The sequence below is a fragment of the Styela clava genome, chromosome 15, assembly GCF_964204865.1.
Source record: "Styela clava chromosome 15, kaStyClav1.hap1.2, whole genome shotgun sequence".
NCBI lineage: Eukaryota > Metazoa > Chordata > Ascidiacea > Stolidobranchia > Styelidae > Styela > Styela clava.
This window is the reverse complement of record NC_135264.1, coordinates 6,243,602-6,268,926: the sequence shown is the minus strand read 5'-3', so window position 1 is coordinate 6,268,926 and position 25,325 is coordinate 6,243,602. Positions and strand designations below refer to the sequence as shown.

At 35.2% G+C, this 25,325-nt stretch overlaps 3 protein-coding genes across 6 annotated transcripts; 1 reads left to right on the top strand and 2 right to left on the bottom strand.

Annotated features, from left to right (window-relative positions):
* Positions 1 to 1,635: 1,635 nt before the first annotated feature.
* LOC120333919 (integrin alpha-M-like) lies at positions 1,636 to 10,969 on the top strand. 3 transcript variants are annotated; one of them, XM_078109399.1, is made up of 11 exons: positions 1,636 to 1,970; positions 2,191 to 2,276; positions 3,096 to 3,244; positions 3,494 to 3,614; positions 4,395 to 4,566; positions 6,049 to 6,124; positions 7,037 to 7,179; positions 8,872 to 8,977; positions 9,371 to 9,488; positions 9,584 to 9,708; positions 10,469 to 10,969. In XM_078109399.1, the coding sequence occupies exons 1-11, from the start codon at positions 1,726 to 1,728 to the stop codon at positions 10,526 to 10,528; spliced, it is 1,401 nt and encodes a 466-aa protein (XP_077965525.1). In that variant the 5' UTR covers positions 1,636 to 1,725; the 3' UTR covers positions 10,529 to 10,969. The 3 variants fall into 3 exon arrangements, 2 of the variants coding, with proteins under 2 accessions (XP_077965525.1, XP_077965524.1); XR_013468902.1 differs by having other exon boundaries at positions 1,637 to 1,970; positions 9,584 to 10,403; XM_078109398.1 differs by having other exon boundaries at positions 1,637 to 1,970; positions 9,584 to 10,969.
* A 2,224-nt stretch (positions 10,970 to 13,193) lies between these two features.
* LOC120334107 (tetraspanin-8-like) lies at positions 13,194 to 18,322 on the bottom strand. Its single transcript, XM_078109400.1, has 8 exons — positions 18,164 to 18,322; positions 17,428 to 17,527; positions 16,130 to 16,227; positions 15,526 to 15,600; positions 14,980 to 15,078; positions 14,401 to 14,553; positions 14,075 to 14,158; positions 13,194 to 13,800 (listed from the first exon to the last, which is right to left on the bottom strand). The coding sequence occupies exons 1-8, from the start codon at positions 18,221 to 18,223 to the stop codon at positions 13,735 to 13,737; spliced, it is 735 nt and encodes a 244-aa protein (XP_077965526.1). The 5' UTR covers positions 18,224 to 18,322; the 3' UTR covers positions 13,194 to 13,734.
* Positions 18,323 to 23,155: 4,833 nt separating this feature from the next.
* On the bottom strand, positions 23,156 to 24,670 carry LOC144411842 (uncharacterized). Of its 2 annotated transcripts, none has more exons than XM_078109462.1 (2): positions 24,569 to 24,670; positions 23,156 to 23,869 (listed from the first exon to the last, which is right to left on the bottom strand). In XM_078109462.1, the coding sequence occupies exon 2, from the start codon at positions 23,847 to 23,849 to the stop codon at positions 23,274 to 23,276; it is 576 nt and encodes a 191-aa protein (XP_077965588.1). In that variant the 5' UTR covers positions 23,850 to 23,869; positions 24,569 to 24,670; the 3' UTR covers positions 23,156 to 23,273. The 2 variants fall into 2 exon arrangements, with proteins under 2 accessions (XP_077965588.1, XP_077965587.1); XM_078109461.1 differs by having other exon boundaries at positions 24,509 to 24,649.
* Positions 24,671 to 25,325: the final 655 nt, after the last annotated feature.

Sequence of the window (25,325 nt, the reverse complement as noted above, 5' to 3'; positions counted from 1 at the left end):
GTGCTATTTGAGAGAGTGAATAGGATTAAAAGATAGGAATACGTCGTTGCAAAGCTCAAAACTTTGTCAAACAAGAAATCTTTCTCGTCTTTTGCTTTTAGTCAGTACAGAATATTAGTAATATCCTGTTAAAGTCGATCATTGTTGAAAATATGTGGGCGTATTGCCACAACTCGTCCGCTGAAACTGCCAAACCGGAATATCAAATATAGTTTTCTATCTGACATTATCAAGATGGTATTTATTATGAGTCAAATAACTTTTAAAATTTTTGTGAGACGCTTTTTACCGTCGTTTGGAACAAGCTTCTTCGTTATTAGTCAATTTATTGAAAAAACTGCTTTACACAATTTTTAAATACCGAGGTCTTTCTTTCAACATCGGCTATTTGTCTTAATTAGGTGATGGGCATAAATTCTGGGACACGAAACATACACAATGAGCGTAAACTACTAAACTAGACTATTGAGCTCCTAAAAAATAAGGTTGATGGGCGTCTCAAAAATAGCAGACTTTAGAGCAGCCGTGTTCAACTTCTTATCGCAATGAGACGAATCCTGAAATTATGGCAACGATGACAGTCGGACCATCTAATAACTCTGTTTGCAACTCGAATTTGAACTTGCAAGTGCTCATCTGTAAGATGATTTATGATTTTTTTTTCGTGCACAGTGCCATTTTTTTTGATAAACTGCTCACAGCAGTACGCGATGCCGGAAGAGAGATCGTTTTATGCATGATTTTCGTAACTAAGTAGTAGATTTTTGTAGAATGGTGTCGCTTGCTTTGACAATTAGGCTAACCACATCTTGGCTGTGTTGAACATGAAGTATTACTACCTAATGTCAAACTTCGGCCATTCATATACATATATAATCATTTTGACTGGTAGACATTTCAATTTTTTCCATCACAACACGGCACCAATAAACATATCACATTGTTGGTCAAAGAAAATGCATCCGAAAATAATGGGAAACCGATTTCCTCACGCGCTCCATTCGTTTGTTAAATGTTCGTTTTGCAAAACTCAGACAAAAGTTTCCGCGAACATACATTCCCGCTAAACTATATTCAAGCGAAAAGTAATTCACACAATTATATTCACAAAAACATCGTTAGCGCAAAAGTACTCGTAAACCAATCTTTATGCAAGTTTGTTTTTAATAACATCCCACATTTCTTGCGAAATACTTTTTCGTGGGCGGTTTATTCCGTTTGCAATATAAAAATGGCCAATTTCTTAGGTATTGAAAAATGAGACCACGTTTAGCACTGGATGAAAATCAGTCAACTGTTTTTTTTCTGTTGATACTGAACAAGAAAGTGGTACAATAGAAGCACTCAGTTCTCGAGTTTAAACGGAACCGGGGATAATTAAAAAATGGAGCATTTCGTGGAACTCATTTGGCGAGGAATCACGCCGATGAGAAAGCGTATCTGAATCTGAATTCACAGTCGAGTGACTCACAGCCGTTGTCACAACTTCCTCATGTATTTGGCATTGTGTAACTCTAATTCGTTCTTCCTTGCATAATAGCAATTTTAAAAGTCGCTCCATCATTATATTGTTTGGCATTTGATCAGGAATTTCCGAAGGCATATGTGGTTAGATGCGGACCGAAATATTTTAAAATAAATATCAATAGTCTTTTACACATAAAGAAATATATAATGTGTACATTTTTCAGAGAAAAAAATAAAATCGTACTGCATTGAGAATCTATGCCAGAAAACGCAAAAATGCAGCTCCATAATATATTTTTGTTCGGAATTATACTACTGGTAACAACAAAAGTAGACGTATATGGAATCAACTTGGCATCGACTGACGAATCAGCACAATATATGGTATCACCTGTTGTTGCAAAATTTGGTATCAATTCATCACTTCAATTACCCACCAGCGTGAACAGTTCTTTTTATGGATACGATTTCAAAATAATTGTCAATAGCGGAGGAAATATCAGGTAATTGCATTTTACAAGTTAAATTGTTCAGCGCGTGCATTAAGCTCGGTAAGCCGTTGAAACTTTATTTACCTTTGTCAGGCTTTTGCTCTACCAGATGATCTGAAAATAATGTTAGAATATTTGATGAGAATATGGTTTAACGGTAAAGTTATCGTCTAATATTACATTTTGTGAATATTTCAATGATTTTGTTCTTCTATTTTGTGTTACATTTTAGCATGTTGATTGGATCTCCAAAAATGATAGATCCTGCCTCTATAAATTTGCAGATATCTGGAAGCACAAACAAAACGGAACAAATTGGTTAGTTACGTCGTAATGAAGGAAAAGATTTTTCTATTTTGAAAACATATGTTCATATTTTTAAGAAATATTTAAGATAAGAATGGACGATTACGTCTTTGTAAAGATACTTTTAAGGTTTGTCTTTAGCTAAATGTGAGTGCTACTATATTGTGAGATCTTCCACAGCATAAGATCTAACTCAGGATGTATAGAAATAATGGATATCAATAGACCTTAGTCATTTAAAACCCATCCTACGCGCAAAAATAAAAGTGATGTAAAAAAATTTTTTTTAACATTAGCTCTTATGGGAAATGTGATCACCAGAGCAGAAATTTGCATTTTTTGGGATTTTCTAGATGTGTTTCATCGTATACGTGTATAGTTTTAAGGATAGAATATTTTTTACATTATTTTTGATATTTTTATCATGATAAACATGGTCAAGATATTTGATAATCGTTCATTAAAATTTTAATTATCGCGCTGAGCCGACGACTATTGTTGAGAATGGGCAAATCATATTCAATGGTAAAGTAATGATTCCGAAAAACGTAATTTTTACCAAGAACTTTTGTGTAAATGTGATTCCACAAGTGTCCGTTATTCTTTAATGTATATTGAGGTTGATTAACGTTTTTTGCAATGACTTATAATGTAGAGATTTACTTTACTGTAGCAATGGAAGAAACTGTATTAACTGTATGGAACTGAAAAGAGACTCGGATTTCTTGATGGGAAACCTTGGATTTTGTTTGACAAGTTTGACGTCTCGCATGTTCTGCATTTTAATATGTACCATTTAAAGTAAAATTATCATTTGTATTTATATTATAGAGCCAAAAGGAAGTATTCACGTTTGCCAGCTTGATGAGACGATTTTTCAAGGGATATCACCTAAATGTACCGTTAGTAATCCGAGACAGCCCAAAGCAGGAGACAATTTTGGGATATCAATACCGACAACGGTTTCGGCAAATATCACGGTAAAATACGTATAGGCTGCGTCAAAATACGTAAACGAATATAATATATATATAATAGTACTTTTATTTAATTGTGATTATCAATGTCCAACAACGGCTTACGCTTAAATATAGTAATACTTTTATGGCCCATCATTGTTAATCTGCTTGACTATAATCATTTCAGTTTGACTAACCCCAACCCAATCCGTAGTTGCTAACGTCTTGTTTTCACGGTGATATATAACATGAATACTTTAACATATAAAGTCATGCTCGATAACTCGAATGCAAGATGATTGCGGAAATTTGACCTACACGCCGGGATTTTGTTTCAAATCAAACAACTTTGGTTTAACGTGGGAAAAAGATAGAAGAACCAAAATGCTTGGTAGGTTGACATTAAAACCTCTTTATAACCTCATTATAACCTCTGTGCTTGGATATTAATTTTAGCATCTGTGGTAGTCACAATTAATTTCATGATTATCTTTATGTCATATTCTTCGAAAGCACCTCCCGACGAGCTGACCGTATTGGTACGCTTGCAAGACTCCAACGCAGTGCTTCCAAATCTTTTTCAGTTCGCGACCCACTTTTATTGCTACTTTCTTTGTGCGACTCACAAGAAAATGTAAATATATGAGAATAGAAACAATGAATCTACGTGCAATTCACTATTAATGTGAAACTTGAGATTGAATATTATCAAATCGAGTCGGTCTGATCGGAGACAAGCTCACACGCAACGTAGAACAGTACCGTATTTTACGGATCACAAAGCGTGCTTTAAATACTATTTTTGTCCAGAATCGATCGCTCAAAATCATTACAGGTTGAGCTCACAGTCCGATGCACATTATGTATGAATCAAAACCGAATCTAAGCAATTTATTGACAGTGCGCCTAATAACCCGCTGCGCCTTAAGGTCCGTAAAATATATACTGTATATTAACCCTGGCTCAGCAGTATTTTAATTGTAACTCATTGAACATTGAACAATCACAAATTCGGCGGCCTTTCTTCTATATGTAACATTAGGAAATGTTTTGCGACCCATTGGTCACGCTTTGTAACCGTCATCACCCTTATTTAATAAATCATTGTATCTTGCGCAATCATTCTTTTGGGTAACAAAAAGCACCTGTGTCGTTTATTTATGCATTACAGAATGTCCAATACGAAATGTCGAACTTTTATTTGTCTTGGATGGATCTGGATCCGTTGGGGAGGAAAATTTCCCGATAGTCAAGAACTGGGTAAAGACTATAACTGAAAAATTAAACATTGACAAAGGTGTAGTAACAGTTGGAGTAGTTCAATATTCATATTATGATGAGAAGTAAGTCTTTGTTGAGATTTATCAATATTAATCTATATGTTGATGACGATCCGTGCTTTTCCCAAATACCATAATACCTTTATAAAAACCACCTTTCAAAGGTTATTGCATAACGGAAAGATAACCGACACGTTCAACAATGCCCGGATATTCTCTAAAGCAGGAGTCACCAAACTTTTTGACCGCGGACCAGGTATGACTCAAACTGTGTTGAAACGGGCCGGCCAAATAGCAATACAATAAATTCCCAAAAGTTGGGAAATCCATTCAATTTATTCAACAATATAAGTTCTACATTTCTGAAGTCCTGAATATTAAATTCTATCTCGCAGAATATAGATGAAGAACATTATAGTAAAACAAATATACAGGACTTCTAGATAACTATCCCGAGGTTAGCTGTTAGCAAAACAATTGCTTCCATGAATATCCGCTTGTAAGCAGTACAAAAGTTAACGTGATTTTTACTATTAGCGCAAAATGCACGTTCGGCGTTTATTTTAGCAAGAGAAACGTACACAGCAACAGTTTCGCCGAAAGTACGCGCCACGACTGCATCTTTCGCAGAAAACGTTGCGTACTGGTAGAGAATTTTAGCCTATTTTATCACAGATATTTCTAGACATTTTTTGATCACTGCAATTAAACTGCAACTCCTAAGAAGACAAAATAATGATCGACTCTTTTGATTCATACTTGAATTTCGGAATCACGACCAAAAACTGACGAATAACACTCAAAATCGCGAAAACGACTGAAAATTCGTCTGAGTCACAAAAGTGTCTGAGCGGATGCGAAACGGTTTATTGTTAAGTCACTTTTTGCATCTTGCTGATTGACCAATGTTACGAAATGAACAAGGATGTCTATGCTCGTGGAAACATCGCTTGAAAAAGAATTCGTCATTTTTTCGTGTTATTGCGGGCCAGATGAAAGGACGCCACGGGTCAGATCTGGCCCGCGGGCCGTAGTTTGGTGACCCCTGCTTTGAAGCAGTGGTTTTTCAGAGCTTCCGGAAGTTCACATTCAAATCCGAAATTCTGTATTGTATATTGTTTCAAGCATATACACGGGTATAATAAATATAATCATATTATAAGTGTGTTTCACCAGCGTTAAGTGGAAGATTGAGAGGTGTTCTGCGTCAAATTGTCGTTTTACATACTTGATTGGCTCATTATATGATAACAAATATAATCAAATATACATATAATACATAGAGCAGCGATTCCCCGAGTTTCTGAAATGTTTACTGGGATCCACTACACCAAAAATGTTGAAACCATACTGCTCTAAAAGTAAATTTTGAAAATGGACTTTTAATTTAAAAAAACGAAAACACTGGCTCACTGTCCCCAATCCCCTCAATAACGACAGATTCTGACTTCACGGCCTTGCTGTTCCGACATTATTAAACTGACAAATGCCATACATAATTCCAAGACAATTATAGTAATCATGATGCATGAATTTTTATTTCAGTAAAGATATTCAGGATCAACCCCAAATTAAAACGTATATCAAAATAGGAGAGTACACCAACTACCAATCTTTTGCTGTGAGTAAAAAAAGATTTTATTGAGTAGGAATATTAATTTAATTTGATTAATTTGATGTGCAGATTATCTCCCCATGATTTCCCCATCGACCGTTAGCGGGAAGAAAAAAAAAAAAAAGATGGCAGTGATTCGAAATTTTGCTCCGAACCGATTCGAATAATTCACTATTCGATTCGAAATGCCCAGCCCTAGTTATACCCAGTGGTGGAATACAAAATTTTAGGAACAGTATTTAGTTTTTATGGAAATTACCAACAACGGCTTCCGCCATTTCAGAAAATGTGTATGTGTCCGTCCCTATGTAAGCTACATTACCATGACACTGTGACCTATTTCGGGCGGCATATGGGAACCTCTCAACGACGTGGTTCTACCGATCGTGCACTTTATTCACATTAAACTAGTGGTTCCTAATCGTTTTTCCGAGCAACAAAATTGAAAAATAAAAAAAAATTCAGGAAATCTCGCGACTATAGGCTATGCTCAAATACTAGGCGATATATAATGATTATGGCTTGAAGGTTCTACTTCAATAACAACAGATGCCAAGTTTTTACGTTATGATACTTCCCACATTTACAGTTACTATTGAGCAACACTTCAATACTAATATAATATAAAAATTTACTAGAAAACGAAAGCGGTTATTCTTAAATTTTGTTGAGAAAACAAGTGACCCATAAATTGAGGAACGATATACGTAGCCTACAATATTCATGGTTTCAGCGACATAAAAATATTTTATTTTATGATCATTTTTTGGCGCTCCAGAAGTATGTGCACCAAGATGGCGCACAATCTGAATTATCAACCTGGTACACATACTATGTTCAGGATGTGCGCCATCTTGGTGCACATACTTTGGAGCTCCCATTTTTTCTTCCCGTAGCTTCATTGCTTTGTTTTTTTAGGCTGCAATGAAACCAATACGTTTATTTAATTCACTGACCTACACCGGTAAAGCTTTGGAGAAAGTTGTTTACGATTTTGAAAATACTGAACTTTTCAAGGAAAATACAACAAAACAAGTTATGGTTTTACTAACGGATGGAAAGTAAAGAATTATGTTTTATTCGGGGGTAAAGTGCAGTACAAAACTGGGTTAGGAAACCGGTTTATAAACTAGGTCAATGTTACAGCACAGGGATATACATAAGGCAATTTTGATAAGTTTGAAATAATGAAAATTTTACAATTAGTTTTTTTATGTTGTCATTTTTTTTACATGAAAATTGCTTGTCTGTGCAATAGAACCCGCACGATAGCGAGATTTCATTCATTTCCGAGATTTTTTACGTGAGAGATCTTTACCTATGCTGGTACATGTGTCACGTGTTCTGATAGCCCGGAATCTATATAGACGAGACACAATGAGAACGTTTCGAACGCGCCACTCTCAGCCCCTTCATCCACAAATAAGACACATGCATAAACCAGCTTCTTCTTTATACACTTGGTAAAGAACAGCGGTTTTCTTAAATGAATAGATCACAATTGATTAACCTATAGTCACAAAGCCTATATGAACAACAAAAGGCAAAAATTCTTACCAAACGTTTTCTGATCCGGGTGGCTAATACAATTACAACATATACATATAACAGATAAGTAAACAGTCCACAACACGGACCAATATCTGCGGCTCTTACACGACGAGTACGTGACGCGAAAATGACCGAAAGGAAAAAGCTAAACCAGACAACAGATAAAATTACTAAATTACGCTACAAGCAAAAGGAAAAAAGGGTAATAATAATGGGTCTACAAGGCAGCGCACGATGCACTGTATACAGAGGCAAAATATACTACAAATTTGTAAACAACGTACGTTTACAACGTAAACATGTACTCCATAATGATTCAAAGTTCAAAGTTTCAATGCCAGGCATATAGGCAGTACTTATTTATAGGAAAGATGCTTACTATCTGAGAATGCGTAAAGTTAATAACGTATAATCATATAATGTAATCGGTACGCAAAGACGTAGAATTTTATACATCTTCACAAGTTAACCAGCTCCCAGTATCAACGTCGCATGTTCACCAAACGCCGCGAGTACTTCTAGTTGGCGTGGCACAAACATTTTTACATCTGTTATTCCTAATCCCCACTAGGTCATCCGAAAATGACGTCAAACACGTCATAGAGCTTGCCGAGGAATAGCTACAATCGCCCGAAATGCCTTAGCCGCCGCGATAATGAACTCGCTAACGCCAGCGATCTCTCTCGTATGGGGATTGTTACGACAAGAAAACGAGAGAAATAGCTTGCTTGATTTTGGGTGATCATCTGCGCGTTTTGGACGACAATCTGTATACTTTGACGAGCCTTATTTCGTCAATGTGACGTTGTAGTGACGTAAGTTTTGGATGGCGTTGTCGCGTGGGGGTTAGAAATGACATATGCAAAAATGGTTATGTCACGCCAACTTGAACTTGATAGCGTGTAGTGAACCAACCTCGAATCAAAAGTGCATTTTGTGAATCTCACTAAACCCTTTATATTACTTCATGCTATGTGTGATAAAATGTAACAATGATCGAATGAAGAAAAAAATTATCATTAATGAACTGTGATTGTATATATTTTACTCTTTGAGTCGTTTTGATATTGGAAAATAGTTTTACGATCACAAACGTCTACCATGAATCATAAAAATAAAATTTTAAATACTCAATAACGTAACATTACAGCATGAAAGCTAAAAAGAGCTCACAAACTAACTTGAAATCCATTATTTCTCAGAGCTGACGATTCAGATTCAATTTCAGCAAATGCTAAAACATTACGGGATATGGGAGTAACAATCTACGCCATTGGAGTTGGAAACTACAAAAGAAGTGAACTGAGAGTAAATAATATTTTTCAAAATCTATATGTGGAGATTTAAAAAAAAACAATTTTGTTTGTTATTCGCGAGTTCCCTTTGAGATTCCCACAAGGGTAGTTATGGTTTTTATCCTTGAGAAGTTTTGCCTCAATAAAGTTTCATAAAAATTCAATTAGAAACGGCACAATCATACTAGTAGTTTAGCATTCATACCATTCAATTATTTGGACAGCTATACAATGATTTAAGATGAAAATATCTAAAACTAGCTGAGTCGTCCGATCGCATTGACAACAAAAAGAGAACTCTCCCACATATAGTAGAATTGAATATTTTAACTAAACCTTCCAAATAGGAGAATGCCCGAAGTTAATTTTAGCTGGTGACACACATTGTAAAGGCATTTAATTTCAGTTACTTGCAAATGGTAATACATCGGACGATACTCGCGTATTTACAGCTGAAAACTTTGATGGACTCGAAGCGATCGCAGAGGAGTTAGAAAATGAAATTGGAAGTATTGCTTTAGAAGGTGGGCAATGTTTTTTTTTTTGATGTATTGGAGAGGGCCTTTCTTTAAAATTGGATAAACCAAGCCTCACTTACGAAATCTTTTTAATAATGAAGGTTCGAGTGTGGGACAAACAACCGCTGGATATAAAATGGAATTCGGAGCAGTGGGTATTGTTGCAACATATAGTATATCAAAACCGGAGATTCGAAGTTTGAATAATGATACAAGAACAAGTTCGGTAACAATGATTTACTGCTTTTCAGTTATTGAACCGAGCAAGGTGTTGGCGCAATATGACATATGGATGTTTCCTCGACCATTGAGCCCAGAAAAGTAAATTCTACCTATACTTTACTGTTGCAAAAAAGTTGGATGCTTATTTTGCGAGTCGTTTGAAGAGTTGGAACTCACAATTTGATTTACATGCTCAAATTACTTTCATTAAAATATACAACAACCTGGCGCATACAGGTACTAATAGCTAATCTTAGTCTAGTCAGTCGCAGCTTTTCCGGGACTCATTATTGATTATTTCAACTAAAATAAATGTTCACAACCATGCTTGAATATCTTTCTGAGAGGCTTCAAAATTACAATTGTTACGTCAGGGTTGACTTTTTGTTGATTGGTCATTGTTACGGAAATAAACAAAGAAATCGATGCTCGTGGGAACATCCATTACATATATACGTATTGATATCAGCCGGAACTATTGGATCGAGTTTATTTTTTCATGTTAACGTTTTGGGTGAAGGTGTGTGTGTGCGTGAAAACAGTATGTTTCTAGCTTGTGTGTTGAATGTTTCGTATGAATGTGTCAGTTTCTATATGCTCGCATGTTTGTTTTGGACGACGGCCGCGGTTATTTACGAGATTTTAGGATGGGATACGGGAAAGACGACGAAGATAATTCAACTGTAAATAAACACCTAGGTAAGTGTTTGCTATTGCGACGAAACAAAGGGATTTTCACTAAATATATTCTATAATTTTCATAGGTCTGGGAAATGTGTAGATTTGGAGAAACATCAACAAAGATAACTCAAAGACGGAAATAAAATAACAACGGGGTCGGAAACGACAGAATAATTTATCCGGAAGAACCAATTTCATATATTTACGGCTCAATATAACCGACTATCAAGCTAACTTATTATTTCCTCTGTGACAATGCATTACCACGACATAAAGCCCATATTTTTGTAGTTCTATTCTACTACGTTTTGTGAGACATGTGAAAAATAACATGGGAAAAATTTCGATTTCAATAATTGAAGTATATTTATATATAAAATAAGAATATTTATCTCAATTTTTCTCTGTGTTATTGCATCCATCTAAGGCAGAGGCGGGTTGCTAAGTGTGCCGCAAAAATTAACAGAATTGTATTAAACATAACCAAAATATGATTGAATATTTCCCATATTGTATTTATTATGTTTAATTTTTACCCTACTTCAAATGCTGTGTATATGAATCAATAAATTCATTTACTTTTCTATGTTGTTTATTTTCTGTTGCATATTGCCTGTCTCCATTGTTACCTAACAATAAGGATAGGCATTGCTTGCTACAATTTTGCAAGCTGCAATTAATTATCTGCTGAACCGCATTTAGCGAACATGAGAGTTTTTTAGCATTTTAAAGGAAAATCAGGCAGAGATGAAGAAAAAGGGTTGACCTTTTATAGCAACTAACCCCCAAATGTACCCCATTTCACGTTGAAATCATCATAACAAAGTTAATTTTTCCTAAAATTCGAACAAAGACTTCCGTAGGAATCAAATTACACCAGTTTTAAGAATACAACATGTTCCACCCAGTCATTATCAAATTAAAATTAATATTCTCAAGACCTTTGGCACTGATTGAAATAATTATATCTAAGTTCCCATCCGTACGATGTACATAATTACCCTTATGGAGATAATGGGAGTTTCTGTTTATAACGTGAATCACGAGCTCACGTTTACAGTATTTAATAAGATTTATGATCGACTTATATGAATACGACTCGATATCTTTCAATGTTAAACTAGTCTGGATAAATGTTATAAGATTTTGTATTCTGCGTGTTGTCGAAATCTGAGAATAAAATCAAACAGGGTTTTCTAAAGTTTCCTCATTCACGTGGACGTTGAAGCTGAAGGGTGAACGGGTGACTTGCAAGTCAGAGACAATCTACAAATTAGCAACATACGGTAACATCACATTCATTTACCAATCATATATGCTATACTTTTGCCGTTATTCCTTGGGCCTACATGTTTACAAATATTAATTAAAGGGCATAAAATTGAGTTTTATTTAAAAGCAGCATTTTTATCGTGTGTGAGCCGTGCGCCGTTAGTTTTTTTTTTGAAAATTTTGCGCCTTACGAACAAAAAGTTTTGGAACCGCTGAAATAAGTCGATAATATTGGAAGTTTTCGAACCCTTCACCTAAGCCTTGAATGACAAAAAAATTTGCTCATAGACTACTTTATTATCATGAAATTCCTATTATATTATATATATTGGACGCGAAGAGTAGGCTATCTATCTATGGATTATTGTCGTTGCGGTAAAAACCGTGACTATTGGACCAATCGTCAATGAGTTTTAACACATCTATTTTTTCTTCAAATTTCTCATCATATGGAGTCATACGGAACTGAAGGACTCGCCTAATATTTTGCTGTGTCTCTATTTCACAACAGCGTTTTTTTTTTCGTGAAACATGGTGAAAAATTTCTCACATCACTTTTTTCGCCGATGTTTTCAGCAAACAAATTCACAATTTACTGCTATTTACTGCTAGTATTCTAGTTATTTTAGCTCTGTCTGTCAGAGATTTTACGGCCGAATTTCGATTACTGCAGCTGGACAAATGCAAAAGTGCTTTGTAACTGTGAAAATCTTTAACAGGAGAGACAGAAAATGTCACAGCGAGTTTGTTTGAATCATCAAGTTGTCTGTTCGTGATCCCGGGCTTGATATCTGAATTAAACTGTTGAGCCATCACCGAACTAAGTGCATGTCAAGTTTCACAAAATATTTGAACCTGTTTATTAAGAAGAACTCAAAAAGTTGGTGTAGCTGTGGCGATATAACAGATCTATAGAAATCATGTAAACACACACACGCGCGAAAATCTAAGCACATAACAACGTCCAGCTGAGGAACGAGATGTCAGAGATCCTCTTTAAATGCAAGGCAAGGCAACTGTTGCATTGTACATTCTGACGAAAGCCTTCATAATACACCTAGTTTAAACTGCGCTAATAAACCCACGACAAGTTGATCTAAACAAGGAAATTAATTAGCATGATGCGAGCAGACGGCCAGATTCAGGAAGTCTGGGGCATTGCCTTCATCAGAGTCAACGAATCATAATTCATTTTAAAAGTAATTTTCTATCTATTGAACCTAGATCGCCGACTTGGAGGCAAGTTTCGAGTTTAATTGGTATCGACCATGAGTTTTCATAATATAGATATAGCTTGTTTTGACACTGAGGACTGCTTTGATGCCAACAAGTCACCGCTGGGGATACCGCTGTCGCTGTGAAATGCTGGGCGATGAAACAACACAAAGAGGAACAAAGTGGTCACAAGCTTCCTATTTCATCATAACTTTCTTCTAGTTAACGTGAGCAAAATTGCTCGCTTTCAGACTGAAGTTAGGTTTCCCATTGTAGCTCTCCTTCGACCCTTTGACTCTCTTCAATTTAACAAGTTTCAAGTTCTTTAATTGTATTGTTGTACATATTTGGAGGTGTTTTGGCAAAAATGATTTGTGTTTGTTGAGAAAGAAAATTCTGATGGAAAAGAAAATTACCCCTTTTGTTGTACACTACGGATATTTCAAAATTATTTTCTCGATATATATAACAAACAGCATATTTTTTGAGATAAAGTACTACCTGAAGACAAATCCAAAATGAAAAAAGTTAAAACTAAAAATTACCTTGTTGTAAGATGTGCGTGTGTAATCAAAACATCTTATGAACTTGTATAAAATTAACCATGCCCATATTTAATGTCGAGTGAATACTGAACGAGAGTTTTTTTTTTTTGTTTTTCTACAAATACTACATATTTATTTTAAATATTAATTGCGTAAAAATTAACAACAATATTTACAGATTTTTGACAATTATTGGTCGTTGACAATGGTCAGCACATGATACGGTTACGCTTATGGCTCAAACTTCATCAACTGAATAATTATTAATGCTTATATTATATTATTAAGAAATTATTGTGATTGTATTTTAATTAGATCTAATATGATGAATATTCTTTCTTTTTGTTTCTGCAAATAACGATAACGAAGATCATTCCAAATATCTAAAAAAATAAAAAATAAAATAAATCATTACAAAAAAGCATCTTTCATTTGCTCACAAGCGCAGTATTTTCAAGAACTCTTACATGAACACAAATATTTCTTTTCATCACATTTTTGAAATTTGAATGTTTCTAGTTAGGATTGCTTAATGCCAATTATTATTATGTAGCAAACTAATTTAAGCGCTAGCAACAGTTCAATATTTTTTTTATTCCCGGATTTGCAAATACATCACTCTACAATAATAACAAATTATACTAAGATATGAAATACCTCCATCAGTCCGATTCCTATCGCGATACCAGCAACAAGGACCAGGTTATCTATTATGACTTGATAAATGGAGTTGTAGCAAGGCTGTAAAATCATAAAACAATTAGTGATTAGAATAGTGATGAAAATAATCGGATCTCCGGAAGTATGTGCACCAAGATGGCGCACAACCTGAACAAAGTATGTGGACCCGGTTAGGGTTCAGGTTGTGCGTCATCTTGGCGCACATACTTCGGGAGCGGCAAATAATCAATATGAATATCAGAATATTTTTCTACAGCATATTTCGAAAAAAAAAATGACAAATATTTTTTCAAGAATCATACTTGTGTGTAAATTCCTGACAGAGGGTTGCTTTCAGCATTCGAACATTCTCCCGGCACAACTTCACAATTTTCTTCTGTTAATTTGCATGCACATCCGTAGGCAACGCCGTCTTTCCAATCGGAACATCCATTCACCAATCCACAACATTGGAACTGAATAGTTTAAAAAAGCTTTGTACATTAAAATCTATTCATGTAGGCCTGTAGTTCATCGATTTTAAGATTCGTAGAAACGTCGGCAGAACATGTTCACAAATGTGATTTTATAATGTTATAAGTATATGCAGTTATGGTTACAGTTATGCAGTCAAAATTTAAAAAAAAATTCTAAAATGAATGAAAAAAAAAAAAAAAATATATATGCAATAACAATAATTCCGTTATCAGATTAGTATTCAGGTGGGGTGAACAAGGAAGACCACAATCACGATTACTTATCCGCATTTCCCAAGTTGTTACTATTTGTTAGTGTTGTATTATTTTCAGGGCAAACGGAGGAAAATTATTCGCTAAATTCGATGTTCGAAACTACCTCCACATCAGCTATAAATAAAAATTATAATTCAAATGCTTCATCACCCTATTTTCCATGGATATTACACTCTGTGTGTATGCCTCATCTGTCGCGGGATCCAGCGGAGTAGACTCATTCAAGGCGTTTTGAATATCTTGCTCGATCTAAAATAAGCATGAATAAATAATGTCTAAAAAATAAGGTAGTTTTCGAATTATTCCAAATAAAACTAGACTTTCTTTTCACAAAATAGACTTATTATAGCTTATTCCCAACGTTATAATGATAGCATATACAAATATTTGGAAAAATGGTTACCCGAATGTTACATAATATAGATATCATAATGAATGAGATACCACTATCAATATAATTAGTTACTTATTAACGCAGTCGAATGTGAAACAGACGAGAAACCCATGCGGTTATCTAAAATTTTCCCAGGGCGGTAATTAAAGATGCGGTACAAATTCGAAGCACCGGTATATGACCTGATTAAGATTTTCTTTGGATTGGTCGGTTATGTTTGGCGTTATTTTATTCAACTTGGTTTTGAACATTTTTCATTTATGAAGTACGGCATATAGCATCACTAATTATAAATTACCTACCGTATCTTGGTTGACAAGTCCCCAAATTCCAACTCCCAATTGGACAATGAAGATGATAAACAAGAATGCAAAATACTGTAAATAGAAAGTACGTCATATAAAATGGAGTTGTATGAGTTTAGACAGGACAGAATGCTAACGAAGTAACTATTTTATTGGCGTACATTATGATCAAAACGGCATTTATATATTGCGTGAAATTGCCACACCTAGATGTGGACAGCTTTAGACAATGTTTGTGAAAATCATAAAAAATTCGTAAGGCTGATAATTTCAATGAAAACAGGACAAGTCTTTGCGTATTTGTGTGTTAAATTTTACCAATATGAAATTTTTTTGCAGGTAACACTATAATATATGAGACTCTATATAATTTTTTTTAAATGATTTATTAATACGGATTCTTAAGTATAGAAACATTTATAATCTTTATTTTCTAATGTACATACGCAATCCTCTGACAAATATTGAAATATATGGACCTCCTGCAGTATGCGCACCAAGATGGCGCACAACATGAACTCAGGTTGTGTACCAGGTTAAGATTCAGGTTAGGCGACATCTTGGTGCGCATACTTCAAGACCACCGAATATATATACTTACAATTCCCAGTAAACACCTGTTCTCTTTGATTGCGCCACAGCATCCCAGAAATCCCAACACAAACATAACAGACCCAACAGTGATCATGACGTAACACCCTGAATAAATATTGTAGAATAGTAACGTTCATCTTGAAAACATTATCCACCGAAACACTAAACGTCACTGAGTAAACTATTGTTTGAACAAACGAAACATATATCGGGAGTCAACAAGACAAGATCATGCCCACCGGCGAACTTGTTTGGCGGTTTTTAGGGTTTCCTGTCGGTTATTTTTTCCTACGATTACGTCAATTTTGAGCACGAAGTGACGATTTATATCGTTTTTTTCTGAATAGTTTTATTGCTAAGGCGACTTTTGAAAAACCGGAAAACCGATTTGCTTCGTAACTAAAGGGCCGGTAGATTTCAAATTAAGTGCCTAAAGATTGAATTAATCGCCAAAACCTTTTTATTTATTCTTATTTCCTCTGAGTCTTATAGGACTCGTTATTTAAACCGAAATTTTAATTTCAGTTCATGGTTACATTGTGTTTATTCGGTCACGTCTGTCTTTTTTGGATTTGCGAACTCAGTGTTCAAGCTCCCAATTACCGGTACCGATTAGCATAAGACAATAACACCGAATAAAAAATTCAAGTCGGTATTTCGTGACTAAAATGCAGTATATTTAACTTATTTTAGTTTCTATAGCAAGTCCAAAATATGTAAGTACCAAAAGAGTGTCTCATTGAGTGGATTTCACGTCACAAATGTGTTGCTGTGAAAAGTTTTTCGTCAGTTGGATAACAAATAGCGGTTAATATCGGTGAAAATAAAATAGTTCCCTTGGAAGTTAGGAACTCTTGCTGCTAGCCATTTTACCTTCTTTCTCGACTAAAAGCTTTTATTTTAATCACTTTAATTTCTATAGCAAAACGTTAAATACCGATGAAAATGCTTCGCTGGATAAATTTTGCGTCACATGGGTTAATAAATTTTCATTTCATTGGGTAAACGTGGTTCAACATGGACAATAAATGGCTTAGTTATTGTTGAAAATAGAGTATTTTTTATCCAAAATTAGGGTCTTAGACGTAGTCATATATACAACAACTCTATGAAATCAGTTAGCAGAGAAATACTTAAAGTATTTAAAACAATAAACTATTGTGCACAAAAATATGAAAGCTATATAGTCAAATATAATTTAAATCACCAAGGCTAATTATTGTTTTACTGCTACGCCAAGTTTGGGTTTAAAAACTGACATTAGGTTTGAGAAATAACATTATGAAATGCTGAACACCCAGTTACCTGCATAATAAAATGTGACTCCAGCTACTTCCACCACCGTGTTCGCATCATCTTTAACTCTGAAGTAAATCCCCAGCCCTAGTGCGACTCCTCCAGCAATCTAAATTAGTTGTATTTATAGGAATGATAATAATAATAATAAAGTTGCTAAACTTTACATCATTAAAAAATGAAACAATGGATAACTATATATCTAATGCTGAACTCAATCTGGTTCTTTTCCCATACTAGTAACCAGTTGCCAGTTTCCAAACGCAATCATGTCTTAGCAGATTTGTTTAAAACTTAAAATCAGGCAATCGCTAATCTAATCTTGCAATTTATTCTTTTTTTAGAATAAGTATAAGTGTAAATGTTCTGATTTTACCAAAGACTGAACTTTCGAGTTTGCAACAATATCACTCTGCGCTACCTACCAAGTTGTTTTGTTGTATCATTTTAATTCAACGTTTTGAATGCGTTTTATTAAACGCCATATTGATTTACACATACATTTTACAATCATCTAACACAGCAGCTGTGAGCACCATCAGTTCTATGCGTTTCGGAGAATATCCTCTCTTTCCATTCAAATTATTACAAGCCAATACGGAGAATGTTACTCAAATTTTTCCTGAAATGTTTGTTTGTAATGAGGCGAAAGGTGCAATAAACACTAGTAGATTACAGAACTTCTTGAATGGTCGAAATCGTTTGAAAAACAAATCAAAATAAGCAAACCAAAATTTCTACTTACCCAAAACAGTATATTAAAAAGAAAAAGCATGTACTTCGAAATTTTTACACATGCCCCCATTATTTTCCCGATACGTTCTTCAATTCGAAAAGTTTAATTCAACTTAAACAACGACCACTTCTACAAACAGCGTACAGTTAGAATCAAAACATACCTCAAAATGCGAGAACTCTCCATACCCACGTAAGGACGGGTTAATGTATAACGAATTTACTATTTACTTAACGGGCGTAAACATCGTAAGACAAGATGAGAATAGTGCTCTTTTGCGTTCGCGCAAAGCTTGAACCACATTCGATTTATTTCTAAAACTGTTATGCAACTGTAGCCCACACTCAATTGAGTCAAACAACTCAGCAATTTAGTATCGGTAAACTTCACTAATGATTTGGAGTAGGTGTATTTTCTCCGAGACAAAAAAAAAGTAAAAATGTCAGATATTTCATTAATTATTATTTTATTTCCAGGGCCTTATAGTACCACCTGTCTCGTTTACGACAATATAAATTCAAAGCTCTAATATATATCTTAATGAAGGAAGTCAGGGTAACAACTGTAGGAAGGCAGTTCCCGGACTAAAAAGATAAATTAGCGTGACACGTCATTTCTCATAGCAATTTATGCCTGCCCCAACCCATCCCATGGGATTCCCATTGTAATACAATTCAATAAAAATTGTAAAATTTAGGTAAATAGGACTACATGTACGAAAAAACATAAAAACAAAAAAATTTACTGACTTTGTTTACTTAAAATGCATGTGCCCATCAGCCCCTTCACAAGGTATATTGTTAATGCTGAATATATTTTGAACGTTATAACTAACAAGAGAGGTATGCTCAAATATATGGACACGAAATCCATAACGAAATGTTACCATCATCCCCGAAAATCATACGTTATTTTGTGTCCTATGGAAAATACAAATGTGTGCTGTCCCATCCCATACGGTGGGAATCCTATGCCCACGGCCAAGCCTGCGGATAACGCACCTACCAATATTTAATCTTATATCACAAAATTTACCTTTGAAAAATTTTACTCACAGAATATGTGACCCAATTAACTGATTTCGAACATCTTGAAATCATTTGTGTATCAACGACGCATATTGCATATGACTTTATAAGATATGTATGTAACAGTTAGAACAAGCGGGAGTGTTGCAAACGTCGTATATCCGTTTGCATGCAGCTTTACTGTTGGCATATTTACAAAAATGAATCAAGGAACAATGCATCAATGCGCCATTAGATAGATGTAGCAACGCCCAACAAAAACTGTCTTAGAAACCACCGCTTGACATATGGAAATACTTCATTTTTGTTCATATAAATTCGCAATTTAGGATCTTCTGTTTATGCTTAAAGGCGTCGTATACCATGACTACCATGAGCACATGAAAAGGGAAATCCTCTGTTTATATCTAAAAACGTCATAGGCTATATCATTATATTCAACATGGTTTACACAGGTTGCACTGACAAGCAACATTATACTGGAATAAATTCCTCGCGACTTGCTGAAGATTAAAGTTGTAATTTAATTTCATGCTTTGGTATATTTTATAATCATTTGCATTTTCAAAATCAACGTATGGCAACAGTATATGTAATGAAGAAAGTGTTTTGTAATATGATTCTTTAAATGAAATAAATTGGGACAGATAGGCAGGAAGATGATTTAATGTTCTGAGAATTAATCTAACGGTTGAAAAAGCGTTTTAAAACGGAAGAATATAAATCGGTTGAGGGCGGAAGATCCTTATATGTTGTTGACTAAAACATCAAAAAAACTTCCTGTTTACTTTGAATATATCGGTAAAAATGAATATCGGTATAAAATAGAAGTTATATTCAAATGGATCGGATGTGATCTGAAAGATGATATAGATGTACCGTTATCGGAACAACGAGCAATCGATAAGAAAGTCGCCGGAGATTTTATTGGGGTTGACGTTTTCCATACTCACAGATTATAGAAGCTCGTAATCAACACTCCAAGATAGAAGTTTGTTGAAATTCTCTAAACAAAAATGATCGAAATAATAATGAAGAGTGGAAGGTATCAGAGTGCGAACAAGCGGGAACGATGAGTAATAGTGGGAGATATTGACGGTTTCACCCTGGACTTATGGAAATTGAAAAGTTATGTTAATTTACACTAAATTTGAAGATTTAAACACTCAAGTGAATATCAAACCCTCGCAAAATTAAAAAAAAAAACTGAAAACATGAAAAAGAATAGGCTTTGTCATAGGTCATTGATGAACAGAATATTAATTCCAAAAAAAAAAAAACATATCGAACGAGGCGCTCCTTGTCAGGCGTAGCCTTGATCACTCAAACTCCGGGTGTTTCGTGGTAAGTTGTGATTCAGAATGGAAATTAAATCACGACTTGTTTCCAACGTTTTCTCAAATAGCCTACATTTTTTTTTGTTTCAAACTAACCTGGTTAAACAAGAGCTTCGGTTTCAATTACATTGACAAATTTTACTATTTTAAGATAGTTTGGATCACTAGAAACTCTAAAATTCAAAGCGCAAGATGTATCAAATATATATTTGATGTTCTTCTGAAGCAAAAAGATGAACAAAAATTTGAGCCATTGTCACCTCGAACGACTCGGCTCCTATGTAAAATAAATCCTTGTAAGGTCAATATAAGAAGATCATTTTCAGGTTTTGAGCATTATCCACGTGAAATGCGCGCTTAGATAGGACAAGAGTTCAAAACGGTTCAAAACAGTCTACTCTAGAGCCACGCATGAAAATTGTGGTTCATATTACGGAATTACTCCATTAACATGCAAATTTGACATTTCTTTACATCAGGCCTTAACCGTCTTCTTCTGCACAGTACACAATTATAGAAGTAGATAGATTATAGATAATTTTCTTCACTAATGAAGTTTCATTCACAATCCAATAGTTTTGCCTAATTTTAACAAGAACATACTCCAAAGCTCCAGCTGTCCTGTAGAACCTCCAGAAGTATGTGCACCAAGATGGCGCACATCCTGAACATAGTATGTGTACCAGGTTAAGTTGTGCGCCATTTTGGTGCACATACTTCTGGGGCGCCGTTCTGTATACCAATCTTCGTTTAATATATCCCAAGATATTTCCTGAAGGCAATTATAGCCCAGCACACTTTCGTGTTTTGTGGTGCAAATGACAGGAGTCGCAATTAGACCAATGCGAATGATAAATAGCAAAATGTCAAATGAAATATTTATTTTATCAATTTTTTTTATTATGAAGTGAAAACACCAATGCTGTTGGCGCGACTGGAATGACATAGGGATATTCAGCCTCGAGCTTTTGTTTTTGTGTTTTATTGATTGCTATTGTTTTTGTTACGTGACTTCGTCATACTGGGATGAGAACACGTGTGACAAGGATTCAATAATGTGATTTTTTTTTATTGGTGCCGTGTTGTGAGTAAAAAAGTTAAAATATCTACTAGTAAAAGTAAGCTTGATTAGGAATGGCGAAAGTTCATAAATTAATATGTTGTTCGATGATCTGGCCGTCGGGGTCACTATAATTTTACGTTTGGGCCCATTGCGATAAACTGTAGAACAGTGGTTCCCAAACTTTTTTGACCATCGCCCCCCTAAAGTAGTTTATACAACTTCATCGCCCCCCAGCACTACAAAAAAATGTAAAGTCAGAAACGAACATATTACAGACCAAATGAGAAGACAAATCATAGTTTATAGTGTTATTTAATGAGATGCATGAGCTTGGTGTTCTTCAGCATGTTTTTTATCATATTTGAAATTACCCAGTTTACTGATGGAAAGGCGATTTCGTTGTTTTGATGACAATAGTAGCACGGCTCAAAAACCCTTTTTCACCATATATTAGGTCGGAAATGAAAGAATCCAGGGTTCTACCTCCTCAAAAACCGTCGTGTATTCCACTCCCTAAATTCACCCCATTTCACATTAAATTAATGAAAGCAAAGTTAATTTTCCCAAAGTAATAATAATGATTTTTGTACATCTCATTCATTCCTACAGCCTGATGACCTGCACCAAAACACTTCGGTAAAATTCATCCCCGATTCCTCATCCTACCCCGGCCTACAGCCCTATCACCAGTCCATAGAATTAATCAGCTATTTGTTTTTGGATTCATGGACTCGGATGTGGAAAAACTGTGACCGACTATCGACTACGGCCCAGGGGTCGGCAAATTTTATGTCGCTCGCGAGACAAAATTTAGGGTTGCTATAGTCTTTTGCGGGTCGCATATATTTTTTAAAAGTTAAAAACGGAACAGCGCGCGAAAACTGAGACAATTCGTGAACTCAACTCCGTCGTCTTATTAAAAAATTATTACAGTGACATTTAATGTGACACTGCCATGTTGCTGCATCACGCTTGATAGCTTTACGACGCCAAGATTGGAACATTTTCCAAATGGGCATCACTAATCCCAGTTCTTCGCTTGTTCTTTGTAATGTCTCCATTTTCGAACAAAATTGTTCGCACAAATATGTACTCCTAAACACTCTTGAAATAAGCACCGAAAATTTTAAAATGGTAAAGTATATAGGAAGAATTTTCCGCGGTCAAAGGTCGGGGATAGGTCTATTCAGAGAATCGTCACGGTACAGATATTTTTACTCCGGCCGTATTTTGCCGACCACTGGGATACGCCAACTACCGTACCTTACTGCGGAGACGAGTCCAGCAATCTTTTCGAGTGTGATAATCGACCACGTGATTCAAGTCTGCGAATGCACACAGATTACAGAATTAAGTGCACGATGCGCAGAGCAAAAACAGATTTCGCGAAATCGCCCCCCTATCGCCCCCTTCGACTTTTTCACCCCTCTCTGTATCGTTTTCGCCCACCGGGGGGCGATATCGCCCACTTTGGGAAGCACTGCTGTAGAACGCTTTTGAGGTAGAGTACTCGCAAAGGTTCATTCAGGGCAAAGACTTGTAGGCCTACTCAGAAATGACGCCCGATTATCGAATAGCCACAACGACTAACAATTTATTACTGATAGCATGTGCAATACGAATTCTCAAAACAGCAAAACATGTATATTTATTCTGTTTAAATATAACTTAATCGAAACCACAAATAATTTTTAGGCATTGGTAAAATTATTCAGAGCTTTGGCATAGACACATTTAGACAGGGCGAGTGGAACAGCGTTCCAGCCATTTGTCATCTGAGATATTACATTGATGATTCTCAAAACAGTTTCTGCGTCTGGATGTTGACTTCTCGTGTAAATCCAAAAACCTTTCTGACCACCTTCAAGATTTTGATCAAGGCATCTTGCAGATATGAAGTAGTTTTTGTAATCCGTATATATGGTGTATGCCCCATGTGTCTCAGCTATTTCATCAAAGATTGCTTGTTTGGTTGAGGATTGCTTTTGTAGTGTCATTTTCAAGTCGGATTTCCAAAGATCCACGGCCTTGTCATTTTCCAGTACATAATTTCCGTTGGGATTTAACACGAAATTTAAACCGAATTTTCTGAAGCGTTTTCTGTTGATGTGATAGTCGATCATGTGTACAAAAGCGCCATTCTTGGTTGATTTGATTTCGTCCATCTTGTAGCAGCCGCCAATTTTGTCAACGGCCCGATCGGTATTTATGGTTTCGTACCAATCTCCTTCTAATCGATCCCAATTGATTTGACTTGTTTGTTCCATAAGTTGGCAATTTCCGTAATCTATACATGATATGATATCGATAAACATACCAACAGCAAAAAACAAAGCTACAACACAACCGTTCATTATGCCTTCGTAACCCTGCGACCTTAAGACTTCAAATCGAATGCACATTATCTTGTTCGTGCTGCTGTATATAGTTTTTCAAAATGTGTATGGATTTCAGTTACCGCGACTACGTATTGTTTTGGGTTGTCTGCATATACTCGTTTCATTTAAGAGCTTGCAGCGTTGCTCAACTCGCATTTGATACGAAAAATCACTCATAATCAAGTAAAATACCAGCTGAGTTCGGTCAAAACTACTGCGTCTGGTGCAGTACATTTTGAAACACAAATTTATTCTTTTCAGTCGCATACTATCACATAGTCATACTGCACTGAATTGACTATCGATTATCACACTTTTATATGTGTTCTGGATACCTCAGAAGATGAGATAAGACAAGTGGAACATTCAATCTATGGAAAAAATGATATTGAAGCTAATTTAAAGTCAAATTAATTTCATTATACAAAATGTTTTTTTTCTGAATCTGTGCTCACCAAATTTAAAAAAATGTTCTATGAAGTGATAACGATTGGTGCGGTATATTCAAATAATATGAAGCCTTTAATAAAAAACACCACCTGGTTTACCTTCAACGCATCTCCAATTAAGGATTGACCACCTAGAACTTTACAATTCATGTATTTTACCTTCTGCAAGACACCTGACTCCAAACTCCGAGCCATTTAAAATACGACCCCGACTTTTGTCTCTGGTTTGACAAAGATTTTAACAGCAATTCTGACTCAAAACTTTAAGCCAAATATATTTAGTGGCATATATCAACCTCATGTCAATAAAAAACGACCTAACACTGATTCAGCCTATTCCGAGAAAATATCGATTAGAGAGTCGTGCAAACTTACAGCATATCCTACATTTCTTGCTTTGCGGCTATGTGGATCGTACATAAACATGATATTATAACAATCGACAAGAAAAAGTATCATAAATCTGAAAGACATAGTATGGCTTATGCCATAGTCGTGTCGTGCCCAGTATGTTCCCAGTTTATTTTATTTTAGAGGGGTGTTTCCAAATTCAGGGGGTGGTAGTTATTTTGTTATTAGTGATAAAACTACATTTAACTTAATAAATAAAAATGTATTGTGTATTCGATTGATCATCTTCACCGGCATTTGAGCAACTTTCTGAATATATATTCAAATACATTTACACCACCCAACGTCATGAAGTCTAATTTATCTAAGGAAAAACATGTCGATAGGATATATATATATATAAATTTACTCGACTATCTAGTTAAAACGCCCGTATGTCCTATAAAGTGGTCTTCGTCGATTAACAGTTGGTATTCGTTTCCTTTTTACGACCGATCAAAATTGACTGAGACCGAAATCCATATCAATTTCCGAAAACTGGCATTCTATGTGTAAATAAATATCC

Excerpts from the sequence above, each read along its gene's own strand:
- LOC120333919 (XM_078109398.1), top strand. The coding sequence starts at position 1,726 with ATGCCAGAAAACGCAAAAATGCAGCTCCATAATATATTTTTGTTCGGA. Across the intron at positions 1,971-2,190 it reads AATAGCGGAGGAAATATCAG|CATGTTGATTGGATCTCCAA; the intron begins GTAATTGCATTT and ends GTTACATTTTAG. Across the intron at positions 7,180-8,871 it reads GTTTTACTAACGGATGGAAA|AGCTGACGATTCAGATTCAA; the intron begins GTAAAGAATTAT and ends ATTATTTCTCAG.
- LOC120334107 (XM_078109400.1), bottom strand. The coding sequence starts at position 18,223 with ATGGGGGCATGTGTAAAAATTTCGAAGTACATGCTTTTTCTTTTTAAT. Across the intron at positions 16,228-17,427 it reads AGTCACATTTTATTATGCAG|GGTGTTACGTCATGATCACT; the intron begins GTAACTGGGTGT and ends ATATTTATTCAG. Across the intron at positions 13,801-14,074 it reads TAGGAATCGGACTGATGGAG|ATATTTGGAATGATCTTCGT; the intron begins GTATTTCATATC and ends TTATTTTTTTAG.
- LOC144411842 (XM_078109462.1), bottom strand. The coding sequence starts at position 23,849 with ATGGAACAAACAAGTCAAATCAATTGGGATCGATTAGAAGGAGATTGG.